Here is a 15104-nt window from a genome sequence, read left to right on the forward strand (position 1 = left end):
CTCACAGTAGAGATGAAATTGCACAGAGCACAAGAGCAGCTGTGATCCTACCCTTTAAAACAGCACAGCAGTAGACTTGTTTCTGTCAGAGTATGGAAAGTAAATATCCAAAGGTAAATACCTAATTTACACACCAAGAAAGTGGTCCCATCAATACTGCAAGGATTTTGCTTCTTGCTTGGTGTCTTCTGGCAACTTCTACAACAAGTAAGGAACACAACTTCTACAATAAGTAAGAATATCACCAGATATTGAGTTCCAGCCCTTAGTCTCCTGTTCACTTTTATTAGGATGGTTTTAGCTTGACCAAATCAAACACAAGCACACAGCTGCATAGAGAATTCCCTCAACAAACACAACTTTTTATTTTTGTAGAAAACATGATACTTTTCAGGAAGGTCCAGCTTATGAAACAGCAGCGTGCATGTTAATATACATAAATACACAGGGTTACAATTTAGTGGGAAATACATTAAAAAAAAAAAAAGCTTTCAAGTACACAAAACAAATGTAGTAAAATTAGACTATCCTTTCCACATACCTGCCTCAGAGAGAAACATTTCTCAGAAAGAATGAACTTCCACCCCATCACCTGCCAACAAATCTCTCCACTGGACACCAGCTGCAGGAGAGTGTGAAGATGGGCTGGACCAGAGGGTTAATAGCCAGTGTTTGAATTCAAGAGCACATTTACCCATGGCAGTTCAGTCCCTGTTCTCTCAACTACCAGGATGTGTGTAGTGTGACAGTTACCCGGCCAGCACATTAAGAGAGCTGCAAGAGGTAGGAAATACCTCCTTCCTTCCACTTTCAGGTCCCTGAAAGGTTCATGCTGTACAACTTTGTTACCCATGACACTGTAGAAATCCCATGACCCTGGGAGGCATTTATTAATTAACAGTCACAGAAATGAGAACGTGGCCCCACAGGCACGGCACTGGTGCTGCCAGGCAGTAAACACAACTGACATAAGCACAGAGCTTATGGAAAAACAGCTGCTGGATGCAGGCAGCCTCTTGAGTAGAAGAAATAATGTGTACAGATATGGAAGAATAGCTCAATGCATCACAGACTTCCTGAAGATTTTCCTGCCAAGACACCAACAACAGAGAATTATAGTATCATTTAAATAAAACATCGGTTTGAATGAATTTGAAAGATGTTTACTGCATACAGGAAGCCAAAAGGCTGATCCTTATGTTACTAACTTAATTAATTCCTTCTACTTTTTGTCCTATAGGAGTTTAAAGACCTGTTACATCAGTAAACTCTTTTCTAAAATTTTACAAACTGAGGATTAAAACATAAATCAGTTTCCAAAAGAGAAGAAAAAGGCATCTGAACAACAGATACTCCCTGATCTTGCTCTTCGTGCTCTCATGGTTAAATCAGCAACCTGTGCAACAGGGGTTGTGTCCCATTTCCAAGCCATGCAACGGCAGAGATCCCACAATTCACTTCAGCTACTGCAAGTGCAAAGGGCAATTCAAGTTTTCCTACCAGTCTCCAAGACAAAAAATTAAATGTTTGCAAAAAACAGAAACATTTAAAACTCTTTAAACAATTTAAACCAGAACTGTTCCTATCAGAACATATTTTACATGTTTAAAAAAACCAAGAAACTCAGGCTATTAAATAAGAATCTACATTTCTTAAAAACTGGGGTTTTTTACAATACAGCCAGAAGTGTTAATTGTCCTATATTCCAAGGTAGGAATGTTCATAAGTTATTTCTTTGAAGTGCCTCACAGAGGTTTTGGTTGGCATCTGGTTCCTCAGTCATCACCTCCACAGTCTCCCACTCACCTGACCTACTGGATTTCTTGATGGCCTCTACCACACTCTGCATGTACAGACCATCTTCAAAAGAGGCTGCCATAGACACAGGTTTATGATCCCACGTCCGACGGTCCTCCTGGTCTTGGAACGACTGCCGCAGGGCCTGCACCATGTACACCATTCCCTTCAGGTACAGCAGCGGGATGTCCTTAAAGCCCTTATCCAGAAGGCCCTTGTTGACAGGCAGAGAGTCTGTAAACAGCAGCTCCTCCTGCAGCGCTGTGTTCTTCTGCCCGTACAAGTCTGTCCCGCGGGCGATGAGGCGGCCGGCGGAGCCCACGATCATCACCTCGTGGATGAAGGACCCGGGCATGTTGAAGTTGAGAGTCACAGTGCAACAGACGCCGTCGCTCATGAGCATCTGGAAAACGCAGAAGTCGTCGCTGGTGACGTGGCGGATGCCGCTGATGGCCGTGTTCTGCTTCACAAAAGTCTTGAGCAGGCCGTGGACCTTCTCCGCCCTCCTGCTGGTGAGGTGGGTGAGGAGGTCGATGATGTAGGTGCCCATGGTGTGCAGCCCGCCCCCTCCCATCAGCTCGTCGCAGATCCAGTTGTACTGGGGGCTGAGCAGGCTGCCCCCGTAGACCCGCACGTCGCAGATGATGACGTTGCCCACGTAGTGCTCCTCTATCAGCTGCTTCATCTTCACAAAGGCGGGCAGGAAACGCAGCACGTTGCCCACGATGCTCATCAGCTTGGGGTAATACCTGGCAGCTGTCACCATCCTGAAGGCATCCACGGAGGTAGCAGCTTTCTCACACAGCACGTTCTTCCCTATTCCTGCAGCGCAAATGAAAAATAATACAGTGTTTAGCACACGTGAGCAAAACACGTTCAGATGCCCCCAAGGTTGTCAAGAAGTGGTGTTTTGTAAGAGCTGGGCTTTCCTGCTGCAATTTCTAAGGTAAAGGTCTGGGAACTAAAGTAGGAATACCAAGTGCAGCAAGACTCAGTGCTGTTTCCAAGACGCTCCAGTTGCAGAGCTGACAAACTCTCACAGAGGGAGACTCCAAATAAAGAGAGGGTTTTTACAGAATGAAAGATAAATGTCTAAATGGCATCACATGGCATCAAAACAAGATACAATATGAGTGCTATAGTGAAAAAATTATTTGAATGCCTGTATAGTCAGAGGAGGAAAAAAAAAAAAAGCCATGTACCCTGCAGGGAAGAGGTGGGGAAAGGGGAGATTTGATTTACACTTTGTATTTCACCATCACTATACAATTTTATTTTTTAAAATTAATTATCATAAATGGGACATACAATTTACTTATATATAAAGTAAATACATACAGATTCTGTGTACAGAACACAAGAATTTAAAATAATGTTTTGGTAAGTGGACTGTATTAAAACAACCCTTTCTAATTAGAAAGCAAATAATTTTGGTCTACACATACAGCCTATTTGTACAATCAGACAAAAGGTGACTGAGTTGACAGTGACTCTTGACGCAGACAAGAGCTGCACCCCCAAGTTGACCCACTGCACTGTTATTGCTACTGATGCACTTTACATCATGCTCAGCCTAAATCAATGGGGGCAGTCAATAATCCTCCTTTTTTCCCTAACTTTAAAGCAGAAATAAAATAATACAAAAGAGCATGACAGTACAAGTTTTAACCAATTCTTACATTTGGAGCTTTTCTAGTATTCCTCTTCTCATGACAGGGCTTTACTTTTACTGTTTTTTCCTGTTTTACATCTGTTCTGATCAAATGCTTATCTAAACATTTTTCAGTGTAATAACCATGCTCTTCCTAACGTGGTTTTTACAGACACTAACTGGGGATGCCAGACCTGAAGGTCACTCACGGCACACCACAGATTCTGCCCAAGAATTGCAGCAGTCACTGCACACGGTGGCGGGCACCTCTCTGACAGCTCCTCCTCAGCCAGGAGCAGACTGTGCTCCCTGCTCAGAACAGCTTGTAATTGACTCCCGGTGAGAAGGTACCAGCACGGACACCTCAATCGGTCTGGGGCACGCCAGGGGAAGGCAGATCCCGCTCTGTGCCTGGCGCTCTCCGTGCTCCCCCTCCCGGCTGCGCCCGGCCAGCCCTGCAGGAACAGGAACGCTCCGGGCGGGCCGGGGGCCAGCGGTCCTGTGACACAGCTCAGCCAGGTGACAGCTGCCACAGGACACTCACAACCTCTGCTTCTAATAGACACAAGTGAAGTCAGAAAACGAGAAGACTACAAGTGAGAAATCTCCTATATTGACACGAGTCTACAGCAGCTTTAATGAACAAAGGGTCAGGTCGAACTCCCAGTGGGCACTCTGGCTGTCCATTGGTAACCCCCCATTTCAGGGACCATTTCTGACTCCCCTGTCCCCAGTCTGCTGCCAAGCAAAGCACAACACTCAGTTCAGTATTTTTCAGGGCTAGCTGAAGCACAAGGACAAGCATCTGGAGCTGCTTCAGTCTAGTTTATCCGCTTTGGTGAAAAATGGGACTTGTCTCCAGGCAGGTTACAGTAAAGCACCAGCAGAGAAAGCAAAAGGATGCTCACATCATCCTGAGCAGATCTGCATCCTCAAAGCCTGCAGAAAACCAAAGGGACTCTTGCTCCATGTACACCCTGGGTACAGCTCTGCAGCCAGGGCTCTGCTGGTGCTGGGTTGGGTCCATTGCCTGCCCAGCCCTGTGTCCCTGCAGCAGGGGCTGAGCAGAGATGTCTAAGCCTGGGGACAGCCCTGTCACTCTGGGCAGGTCCTCACACCAGGCTGTCCTTGCTCTGCTGACCAGCCTTGCCCTCACCCAGTGCTGTGCCTGTTGTGGCAGCCCAGGCTGAGCCACTTGAGCAGCTAAAACTGGCTGATGCCTTTTTTTGGGATGGCAGCTGGTGCAGCACACTGATAGCTGGGCACAGCCCCCTGCTGAGTGCCAGGATGGAGACCTGGGAACACCTAACAGCTCCGGGATAATCCTGCTGTTGCCTTCAGTGGAACATCCCTCCAGCTGTCCCCAGGCTCAGAGATGGCCCTGAAGCAAGGACAAGGGCCAAGTCAGAGATGGCTACAAGGTCCCTCACCAATTTAATGACCATGCCTTTTGTTTTTCAGGGCTTACATCCCTGGGATTGTTACTATTGTTTTGGTAATGAATAACCTGAACTTTGTACCATATTGTTTTCCTAAACCACAGCTACAAAATTTTCAGTTGAGGCCCTCACCAGCCAGGAGACGAGAGCATGGATGGGTGCATTTAACTGTGGGACATGAACCACAACACAGACATTTGGGGAAATTTATTTTGTTCCTCTGAGATCAAAAGAAGCACAGATTTAAAGAGAGCTTCTTGCTTTGCCTGTTGTGCAGATAACCATAAGATTACACTGATTTTAATATGAACTATCCCCTGGGCTTTGATCTGCTCTGTCTGGTTCATGAACTCAAACCAGTGTCACTGCTTTGTCCCCAGGCTTGTTTATGGATGCCTGTCAGCCAGAAACTTAGGCAAGGGAACTGCACCACCTAGAAAAACTGGGCTTTTTTCTCCTCTTTACCAGGAACAAAAATGGAAGCACATTTTTTAAAAAAGTAGAAGAATGTACAAAAATAAGTGATAAAAGTGTCACCACTTTAAAACAAACAAACCAAGCCAAACAAAACACAACACACAAGATCATTATTACTGACATTTCCTAAGCCCAGTCTCTTGGTGACTAAACACCAATCTGTTATAAACAATTCACAGCCAATAATTCTCTGATTATAACCATCACTGTATCAATCTCAACTTCCAAAGAAAATATTACCATCTTTGGCCCTACCCTGGCTCTGTGTTCCTTCAGAACATTCAGGCACAGGAAACCACCCAACACTGGCTTTAAGTAAGTCATGATATACTGGGCAGCATACCTGCTGATATCACTGCAATCACCCTGGAAAGCTGAAAGGCAAGGTCAGCCTCACACTGGTCTGAGATATCTGCATCAGTGCAGATCAGAACATCTCAGGACAGAGGAAGTGATTGTTACCCTTTCCTGTTACATCCATCCATTTCCCCAGCTTTTTCAGCCTTCCACTTCCTAAACTTGCATTCGAGCATACATACAACCTCTGTATTTCTGCACCAGCTCTACCTCCCTTTCCTCCTCTGGATAATGCCATCTTATGGGTTCCAAGCCTTCAATGAAGGAATCCAAATCCATTTTACTTAGAAATTCACCAGAGAAGGTTCAATCCTTTTTAGCTCCTTTTTAGCCCATCTGATCATCAAGAACCACAAGACCTAGTGAAATGCATATTACCCAGGAAGTGCCTTAAAGAGCTTTTAGCATATTTGAAGAGATAAATTCTAACTTCCAGTTCAAATATTTAAAAATCAGAATACCTTAAAATTCAAAGGACAGTACTCTAAACAAGGTAAACAAACAAATCTAACAAATGTAAAAAAGAAAACGAAAAAAAAGCCTGAAATCTCTCTGTGCATATCTAAGTGGCATTGCAAATGTTTGTGCAGGGACTTGTTTACTTCCAAAAGAAATTACTGGAGAGAAGAGAAGCACAACGAACCACCCTGGCTCACATGGTCTGAGATTACCTGTCCTAAAATTAACCTGTGTATCTCCTGTAAACACAGTAAAAATATCACCCTTGTTATTTACAGAATTACACGCAAACTGACACCCACGCTGCACTGCAGGAGAGGACATTAACACTACAAAGTCACACACTGGGGAATTAGGAAATGTCAGGATGCCCGGGCAGTTGGCTCCCATCTCCCTGCCCAACCAGTCTGGGGTGTCATCCCTTCTCTCTCATCTAGCTGGATTCCTTCTGCTGTCCCCAGCATCTGCCCTCCTGTGTCAGGATTCCTCTCCCTGGGACCACATCAGCCAACTATGGACATGGATGTGCTCAGGGTCACAGCTAAAACAGCATTTCTTAGCTCCTAATTCACAAGATTCTACTGAGTGCATACAAATATTTTCTCAAAGGCTTTCAACCTCCAAGTTTGATTTTACTTGTGAGGAAAGCATAAAGCAGAGCTGAACAACCTTCCCCTTCCAAGCAAATCTCATTTTCCTAGTACAGAACATGGGAAAATCTAAAATGAATTAAACAATTTAAGTTGTTTTGTTTATTTGTTTTCTGTTGCTCTGCATTTTTTTAATGGGCATAAAGTCATTTACCTCTTATTATTATCTCTGATATAGCTGATTTTTATTACAAACTCCCTACCATAACTTCAGTCTGAACTGAACAAGATATTTTAGCCCAACTGGTTCAAACAGAGCTATAAGCAATTATTAACACTATTTTTACAAAAAAAACCCCAGGTAATCTTTCTCACAACATCACAGAAAACTTTTAGCACTACATTTGCCCATTGGTGCAACCAGAATTGTGCTGGGGTAACAGCTTCAAATTTCAACCTGCCAACAAGCTGTGGATTTTTGGTCCAACTTCAAGGATAAAAAGGTACCTAGAGCCTTGACAGCAATTTGCCGAGTTAGAGGTGGAGGGATGTTGATGCAAACCAAATCTACATCCTGATGCAGCAAGACATCGTCAGTCCGACTGGTGTAGAAGGAGATGTTCATTTCCTCCGCCAGCTGTTTGGCTTCCTCTTCAGTCTTCCCCCAAAGGGCTTCAATGGAGAAGCCTTCTGCCCTCAGCAAGGGTACCAGGACCCGGGCAGCACTACCAGTTCCAAACACGCCCACTCCAGGGAGCATTTTTATTCTTCATTCATTCATTCAAGCATCAGGGTCTACACACAGGCCTCCAATAAAAGGTTCGGCTCCTCAGCTTGAGGTTCCATCCACAGCCCCTAAAATGTGAAAGGTTACAAGTCGTTATCAGGAAAAGGCACATTGTGGTATCAAACACATCTATCCTGAATGCCACCCTCTGTCCTTTGTATGGCTTTCAACATTCTCAAACATCCTAATGACAAAAACCAAAACCCCCAAAAGGTGCAATCTATAGAGACACAGTATTAAGGGACAAGTCTAATAAACCAATTGCAGAAGAATGGTAAGAAAGCAGCTTGACAGAGGCATCTCCTCAGCTTCAGAACTCAGCACATGGGGACAGAAACACACACAAGAATGCAGGACAAACCAGACACAGAGAGGCACAAACTGGGAGTGACAGGAAGCACCAAGAGGACAGGACATGGAGTCTGTCACACTGGCAGTAAAAGCAGTGCTGCTCTATTTGTGATGATGTAAGTCCCTAAATGAGATAAAGGTTTGTGAGATGAGGTAATATCTTTTATTAGTCCAATTGAAATAGCTGGAAATAATAGACATGCTTTGGGACACATAAATCTTTCTTCCAAATTAAATACACAAACTGAAAACAACTACTTGGACCTCGACAATTTTATGGCAAACAGATAAGTCAGTCTAGAGAAGATTTAGAAAATATGTCCTGTGGGAAAAATCTGAATTTAGTGAGCTTGTTTTGCCTGGGGAGGAGAAGGCTATAAGGAGAGAGAATGCTAGTGTTTAAATACACAGGAATCTCCTTTCTGAAAGGAAAAGGGCGCTCATCTGCGTCCACTGTGGGTAGTTAAAAGCTTCAATTAGGACAGTTAAAAATATCTCCTTCTGCCAATGCCACCTAATCTCCAGGAATGCAGGGTTTGCACAGAAATATTATACTTCCTACACACAAACATTTGTGCAAGTCACACTCCTTTTGTTCTTCCAAATATTTCCTGGTAAATCAATTCCTTTGATCCCTACCTGCCAGTCTGTCTTAGCACAGCTGCTGTCCACAACTGGCCAAACTGCCTTCAGCACCAGCTTCAAGGAGAGATATCAGAAGTCCCCTCAACCTCTGACAGCACAGAAACCTACAATTCAGCTTTTGTTATGTGCCTTTCTGAATTCTCATCTACTACCCCCACTTGACCTTTTTCGATTTTTCTTTTTTTTTGAGAGAAAAACATAATGAATTCAGTTTTCGTTAGAAGCTTACAATGGAAAAGCAAAGACCGTATTTAACAAGAGAACTGGTACCAGCAGCAGATCAACACTTTTGGAAAAAACACCTACAAGCAGCAAGAATCATCAAGAATCTGGCCTGTTTCAGAAACAGTATTACTCATCTCCCCATCCCAAGGTACTCACATTAAGTTACAGCACATGAAAGCAAACCCTGACCCGGCACTGGGCAGTGCCAGCACAGAAGTGAAACTACTCCCAGTGCAAGTGCTTTGTTTGCAATCAGCATCTCATTAGTCTGGGGGTGCCTACACTGCCCAGCGTGTGTTGTAAAACTGAACCCAGACTGAATTTCTAGGTATTTTTGTAGAACAGACACTAAACTAGAGAACAGAAATGCTTGTGAATATTTATCTTGCAAAATGCACAAATGTTTACAGATGCTATAAAACAGCTTATTAAATATTTACTTAATTAATTCAGTATGTTTTCCTTATTCTGTGTGATGCAGCATTTGCAGCGATACTGTCACTGTCATTCTTTATAAGGATCAACAAAGTTCATTGGCATAAACTCATTTTTATCCAACATTTAGCAAAACACTCAAATAAGGCAGTGACAAAGACCAAAAGGATCTTGAAAATATTTACTAGTCTACATAAAAGGGTGGGATCCTGGGATACTGGCAAGGAGGACGGCTTCTACCCAGGCTTGCTTTATATAAATCACAAAACCAAAAAAAACCCAACTTTGCAACTGGATGGACAGCAGACATAAATACTGAAGTCCCCACAAATCTGTTTAGCACTTTATGGTTTGGAAAAATTAAAAATTCTTACAGCAGAAAGGACATCATCCTCGTTTGAAGGGACACAAAGTGAGGCAGAACACAGACCAGGTGAGTGTGTGCCTGCTTGCACCAGATCACAGACATGGCTAACTCACACAACAGCCTTTAGAAAAGGCTGAATGCATTGAAAATGCTCTAGAACACCACAGTACGTGCAATAGGAGACTCCTGCTACTCAGATAAGCTGACTTCTGTAACAGTTTAAGTGTTACTCTTTCCTGTTTTCCACCCAACTGCCTCTTAAAAATAATCTCAGTCAGGTGGAATTAATCTTAAACTCACGTATCCCAAAACACAGCATGCTTCTACACTGGTATCACTAGGAGCTACTGGCACAGTTACAAAATCTAGTGATTAGCTACCGTGCACCAGCTCCTGATGCTACAAGAACTTCAGGTCACAGCTCACCACTAGCACCACCACAAAGCAAGAAGTGGCCAACCCAGCCCCAGCAATGACTTCCAGCAGGGCAGCCCCAGCTCCCTGGGTATGTGTGGGGGTTCAGAGCTGCTGCTGGCTCTTTCACAGAATCTGCACTGAAGGGTACTGATCAGTACCTTTCTGATTCTGTGGGTCCTGGCCTCAAGCAGAAGTGTGGTGATGGTGTGGAAGAAGAAAGGGGGAGTCCCTCGTGGGTTGCAGGCAGGTTTTATTTCACCCAGAGGGCCCACATGGAAGTGAGCTTTTCCCTCTGGGGTCTCTGCTTAAGGACAGGGGGTGTGGACAGGGGCAGGGGACAATCCAGAACCAATTCTTAAAGGGAGGGGAGTCACCCAGAACGAGGAGACAATCAGAACAATCTTATACATAAAAGAGGGAGGGGAACCGAGAACTTGCCGAATCACCCCACAGCCCCACCAGAATTTTCCAGGCTTCAGGGCGGGATTGCAGGGCGATTGACAGGACCCACAACCCGGGAAAGACCAAAGCGGTTTGAACATGGGGATATAGGGACAAACCATCACAAAACAAGGAATGAAAGCATGCAGACCTTTGGTAAAGCTCAAATGCACCACAACAGGTAAAGAGACACAGCTTGCACGGTCAAAGGGCCCCTTAGGGCCGCAGGCCCCCACACACTGCAGCCACCAGGCTCTGCAGAGTGGCCCTGAGCAGAGGACAAGCTTCTCTTCCCTCCCCTGAGAGCCACCCACAGACTTCTCTTCCTCCACCAGACTTTCACCCACCGGGAAGTCCTAGTTTGGCAGGGAAGGCACAGCAGGATGGATGTAGGTGCTGAAGGGCAGCAGAAAGGCAATCCTTACACAGGGCAAATCACAGAGCACACGGAGCACGAGCAGAACTGAGCAGATGCTGCTGAAAGACCTGAAATGGGAGCTTTTTAACAGGGCTACACGTGGGTACTGCAGCCTTCACACACACTGCAGACACTCCAGTGCTGGCAGGAGAGGGATTCCAGCCCAAACCACCCTGAGGAAACAGCCTAAAGCCTTTGTGTCAGAAAAAGACCACTGCCGAGGAGAGACAGCTGTAATTAACAGCTTAGGAAGAAGGAAGAGAGATCTCAAAAGAACAGCCCTGTGCCTCCACAGAAGTCTCCAGAGCACCATCATCTGGAGCTCTGTGTGCACATCTGGTACTTTTCCTCTAAGCAGGGGGGGAACACAACTGGGAGTGCTGCAGAGGTGATCAAAAGCACCAAAATCTTCTGGAAAGGAAGACCTAAGCAAGGAAAGATTCCTCAGCTGGGAAGAGACATTATGGGTAATAAAGTCAAGAGTGACTTAGGGGGGGAAAAATCTGAAATTTTCACTGTCCTTCACCATATAAGAGCACATCAAATGGAGCTCAGAGAAGGCAGGATCAAAACAATCTGAAGGAGATAGTTCCTTGCAGCAGACTTTTTTAAGTTGTGAAGTGCCCTTGCCATGAGACAGGGCAGACATTTGTCATTTACAGAGAGTGAAAAGAGAGACTCTTGTCTAGCCACTGAGGCTCACTGAATGCACAGAAGTCACATCTAGCACTGAACAGAAAACTAGAGAAAATTGGTTTTGGCAGAACACGGGAACAGCTCTGAGAAAGAAATGCCTGAAACTGGTACTAACACCAGCTTAGAATCTGGTACAATTTCTGCATATTTACTTTAGAACCCGCCAAGCCTCAAACCTTCAAACAAGCCTCAGCAAATTAGTTTCAAAAATTAAAATCCTAATGCATCAACCTCTGCAGTAGTCAAAAATTGGAATGAAAACTTTAATGAGAATCCTCCCCCAGAAAACCCAACAGGCAGAGCTTATATGGGCAACTGAAACCAGACTGCAACAGACATCTTGCATGTCAGGAGATAAAAATCAATCTCTAACAGAGGTGAAATAATCAATCCTGCAACATCATTCTGACTTAAATTTTCCAACAGAAGCACTTAAGAGCTCTGCCATCCCTTTTTTTTTTTTTTTTTTTTTTTTTTTGGTGGGCACAAAACATCTTCATTTTTGCTGAATTTCACAGTGAGTTTGAAGTCACATCCTGGTCATAGAAAGGAGATTTTTGACTCTTTTTGTACAGAGAGCAACAGGAAGTTTGTGACCCAGCGCAATGCAAAACCTGATGGTTCCTATAGGATTCCATTCAATTCCACATTGAAGCAGTCTGGGAGCTCCAGAGGCAGAAGTCTCAAAAACTAAACAGTACAGTCAGGGATCACAAGGCCCAGAAACTGTTGTGGATCATTACAGAGGGCCACAGGTGGTGAAAGACTAACAGCCCATGTTCAACAAGGTGCTGGCCAGGGTAGCACTGGCTCTGCATAAAGCTTTTCACGTGTCTCCAGCTCATCCAAAGAAGTTCCATTTGAGTTCCAAGAAAGATGAGGCACGTGGTGGAGGAGCACAGCAGCAAACACTTCTGCTCTCTGGCACAAATATACTTGAGGCCCTGTATGAAATGGTTCACGTGTTGATGTCAAAACTGGCGTGCTTTCTTTACTAAATGTGCTTTTGATTCAGGGCTAGCAGGTTGTGTGATAACCCACGAGTCCACAGCCTGGAGGAACTCCCACCACACCTGGAGCCAAGCCCAGCACAGCACTCTGTCCTTCCTGCTCTGTGGGCACAGCACAAAGGCCCCGTTCCAGGCACGGCACTTCCCACAGGTGCCGCCCGAGGTCGAAGGTGGCGGTGAGGACCGTGCCTGAGGCAGCAGCAGCTGGGAAATCCTGGAAACCAAGCCGGCCTTCATGCACAGCTCCCGGCAGGGCCAGGGCAGCCCCGGGGGTGCCTGTGGCACGGCCCGCGATGCTCTGGGGCGCGGGGCTCGGGCAACGTTCTCGGTGTGTGGTTCCTCACAGGGCTGGACGGGCAGAGCCCGCCTGACCTCGCCTCACCTCGGGAATAGGGCGGGGCTCACCTCGCCTCACCCCACCAGACCTCCTCCCTCAGGGGTCTGGACGGGACAGGCCCCACCTCACCCCCCCGGCCCACACGGAGCTGGTACCCCCGGCCCCTTCCCAGCCGCTCCCGGCCCCGCGCCCTCTGGCAGGACCGCGCCCCCCTCGCCGCCCAGCGGCCCCGGGGCAGCGGAGGAGCCCGGGGGGCTGGAGGGGTGCGAGCCGCCCTCACCTGTGCCCGGCCGGGCCACCGGCGTTGTCCCGCCTGGCGCATCCTCGGGCCGGGCGCGCTCCCGAGGCGGCCGCGCGCTCCCGGGGCGGCGCCCCTGCCCGGCCCGCGCACGCGCAACAGCCCGGGGCCGCCCTGCCCCTCCGCCGGGCAGCGGCGCCGGACATGGCGGCACCCGGGGGGGCTTCACCCACCGCGTAAAGTATGGCCAATCCCACGGCCGAAAATGGGCGATAAGGCGGGACTTGTGGTGACGGACAGATAAAGGAGCCAATGGCAGATCAGAGCGGGGTCGCGTCATGCCCGCGGTGGGCGCTAAGTGAGGCGCTCTGGGCTCTAGGCGGCCGCCTCCTCACGGTGCTCTGCCTCAGGGAGCCCGGCACACTGCTCGTGTCTGCAGCGCCTCCTGCTCGTTGTCACCAGCACCAGGTGCTCTGACCCTGGATCGTCCGTGCCCAGCTCCGTGAGGGCTCAGGGCCTCAGATCAATGTGCCCCCGCGCCCCGTCAGCCCCACACTGCTGTGAGGCCCGGGCCGAGGGCAGAGCACCCGCCACACAAGGCAGGGCCTCTGTAAAGCCCCCACGGGCCGACTGAAAGCTGACTCAAAACAGCACTCCTCACATCTCTCCTCATCCTTCCCAGCACCGCACGGGAGGCTCCTCGCTGGCTGCCAGCAGCTGGGGGAGGAAGACCTTTGTGGCACGTTCTGTATTTCCCTTGCTCACCTCAAGGGAGTGGAGGCCTCCTGAGGAACTCTGCAGCCTCCCTGTTGCCGTGGACATTGTGTAGTCCCTGGTTTAGCTGCTGCTGACACAGGGCACTCTGTTATTAACAGCAGCATTGTCATTTCCTGCTCTCCTTTCTCCGTGGCAGAAGGCGCCGTGGAATGTGGCTGTGGAGCTGGAAGGGGCGCTGGTAGGAGAGCAGCTCTGTGGAGTCAGCAGAAGGCAAGACATTAACCTTTAGTTCCACCAGCACCACAGCTGGGATCACAGGAAAGCACTTCCTGCTGGAGAGGGTCTTGGCTTCATCAGTGCCAGGAAACGTGAGAACCAGAATAGACATGAAAAGGAAGGAAGCAAACAAGTACACATCATTATGCAATTGTGAAATGAGAGAAGATTATTTAAATGCAGAGAGGAACTGAACATCAGAAATAACATGGGAAGAGATGAAGAGGTCCAGAGGGGAGAGCAAGAGGGATACAGAACCTCTCACTTGTCATTCTTGTGGATCTTGTACCCTCTTACCAGCAAATGTCACACTGGTGTTGCTGTTTCCTCATGTGGGTTGGTTTGCAAGATGAGACCTCAGCTTCAGTTGGGAAGTTCCAATGGTTGGTGTAGCAGAGCTCTAGTGAGCACCCTTTCTTCTGGAGACACGTGTGGCTGGGCTCTGTGTCCCCAGCATGGTGTGCAGGGTGGTTACTATGGGTGCTGATGGAAACCAGAGTGGAGGAAATGGCAGATGGGAGGAGGTTTTGCTCTGAGCATGAAGAGGAAGAGCGGTGGCAGGCAGTGGAGAGCAGCAGAGATTGCACCCACAGAGGCTGGGGAGACAGAGGGGCCTGTGCCTGCTGACTGCTGTGCATGTCCCTTTGGTGGCAGGGGTGACACAAACTGTGTCTGGCCTGGTGGATGGTCATGTCCTAGTGTCCCTCATGCCAGAGGTGGCAGGGGGTACACAGGGGCTGGGATCTGGGTACTCATGGCCAGAGTGAGGGCAAGGCTCTGCAGGGTCATGTAGGTCCCACAACCAGAACACTCTGATCAAGCCCATCCCCACGTCAAACCACAAGTCCCTGGGGGCTGGCAGGGTGTGTGTCCCCACCTGGGCTCAGCGAGCACAGCCCATCACCAGATGGGTGTGGACATCACCCCATCCCCCCGCCGTGACGGCAGCTTCCTCCAAGCCGTCCATTCCCTGG

General features: G+C 47.6%; 1 protein-coding gene across 6 annotated transcripts; it reads right to left on the reverse strand.

Annotated features, from left to right (window-relative positions):
* Positions 1 to 286: 286 nt before the first annotated feature.
* GFOD2 (Gfo/Idh/MocA-like oxidoreductase domain containing 2) lies at positions 287 to 13256 on the reverse strand. Of its 6 annotated transcripts, none has more exons than XM_083870072.1 (4): positions 13180 to 13256; positions 7278 to 7625; positions 1807 to 2619; positions 287 to 1088 (listed from the first exon to the last, which is right to left on the reverse strand). In XM_083870072.1, exons 2-4 carry the CDS (start codon positions 7528 to 7530, stop codon positions 1066 to 1068), a joined length of 1089 nt encoding a protein of 362 aa, XP_083726198.1. In that variant the 5' UTR covers positions 7531 to 7625; positions 13180 to 13256; the 3' UTR covers positions 287 to 1065. The 6 variants fall into 6 exon arrangements, with proteins under 6 accessions (XP_083726198.1, XP_083726195.1, XP_083726194.1 ...); XM_083870069.1 differs by adding an exon at positions 11144 to 11281 and having other exon boundaries at positions 287 to 2619; positions 13180 to 13245; XM_083870068.1 differs by having other exon boundaries at positions 287 to 2619.
* Positions 13257 to 15104: the final 1848 nt, after the last annotated feature.

Source organism: Zosterops lateralis, assembly GCF_965231275.1.
Source record: "Zosterops lateralis genome assembly, chromosome: 12".
Taxonomy (NCBI): Eukaryota; Metazoa; Chordata; class Aves; order Passeriformes; family Zosteropidae; genus Zosterops; species Zosterops lateralis.

Bases quoted from the DNA above. Each gene is read 5' to 3' on its own strand.
- GFOD2 (XM_083870068.1), bottom strand. From the start codon at position 7,530: ATGCTCCCTGGAGTGGGCGTGTTTGGAACTGGTAGTGCTGCCCGGGTC. The intron at 2,620-7,277 runs GTACCTTTTTAT...TTTGCGCTGCAG, and splicing joins AATTGCTGTCAAGGCTCTAG to GAATAGGGAAGAACGTGCTG.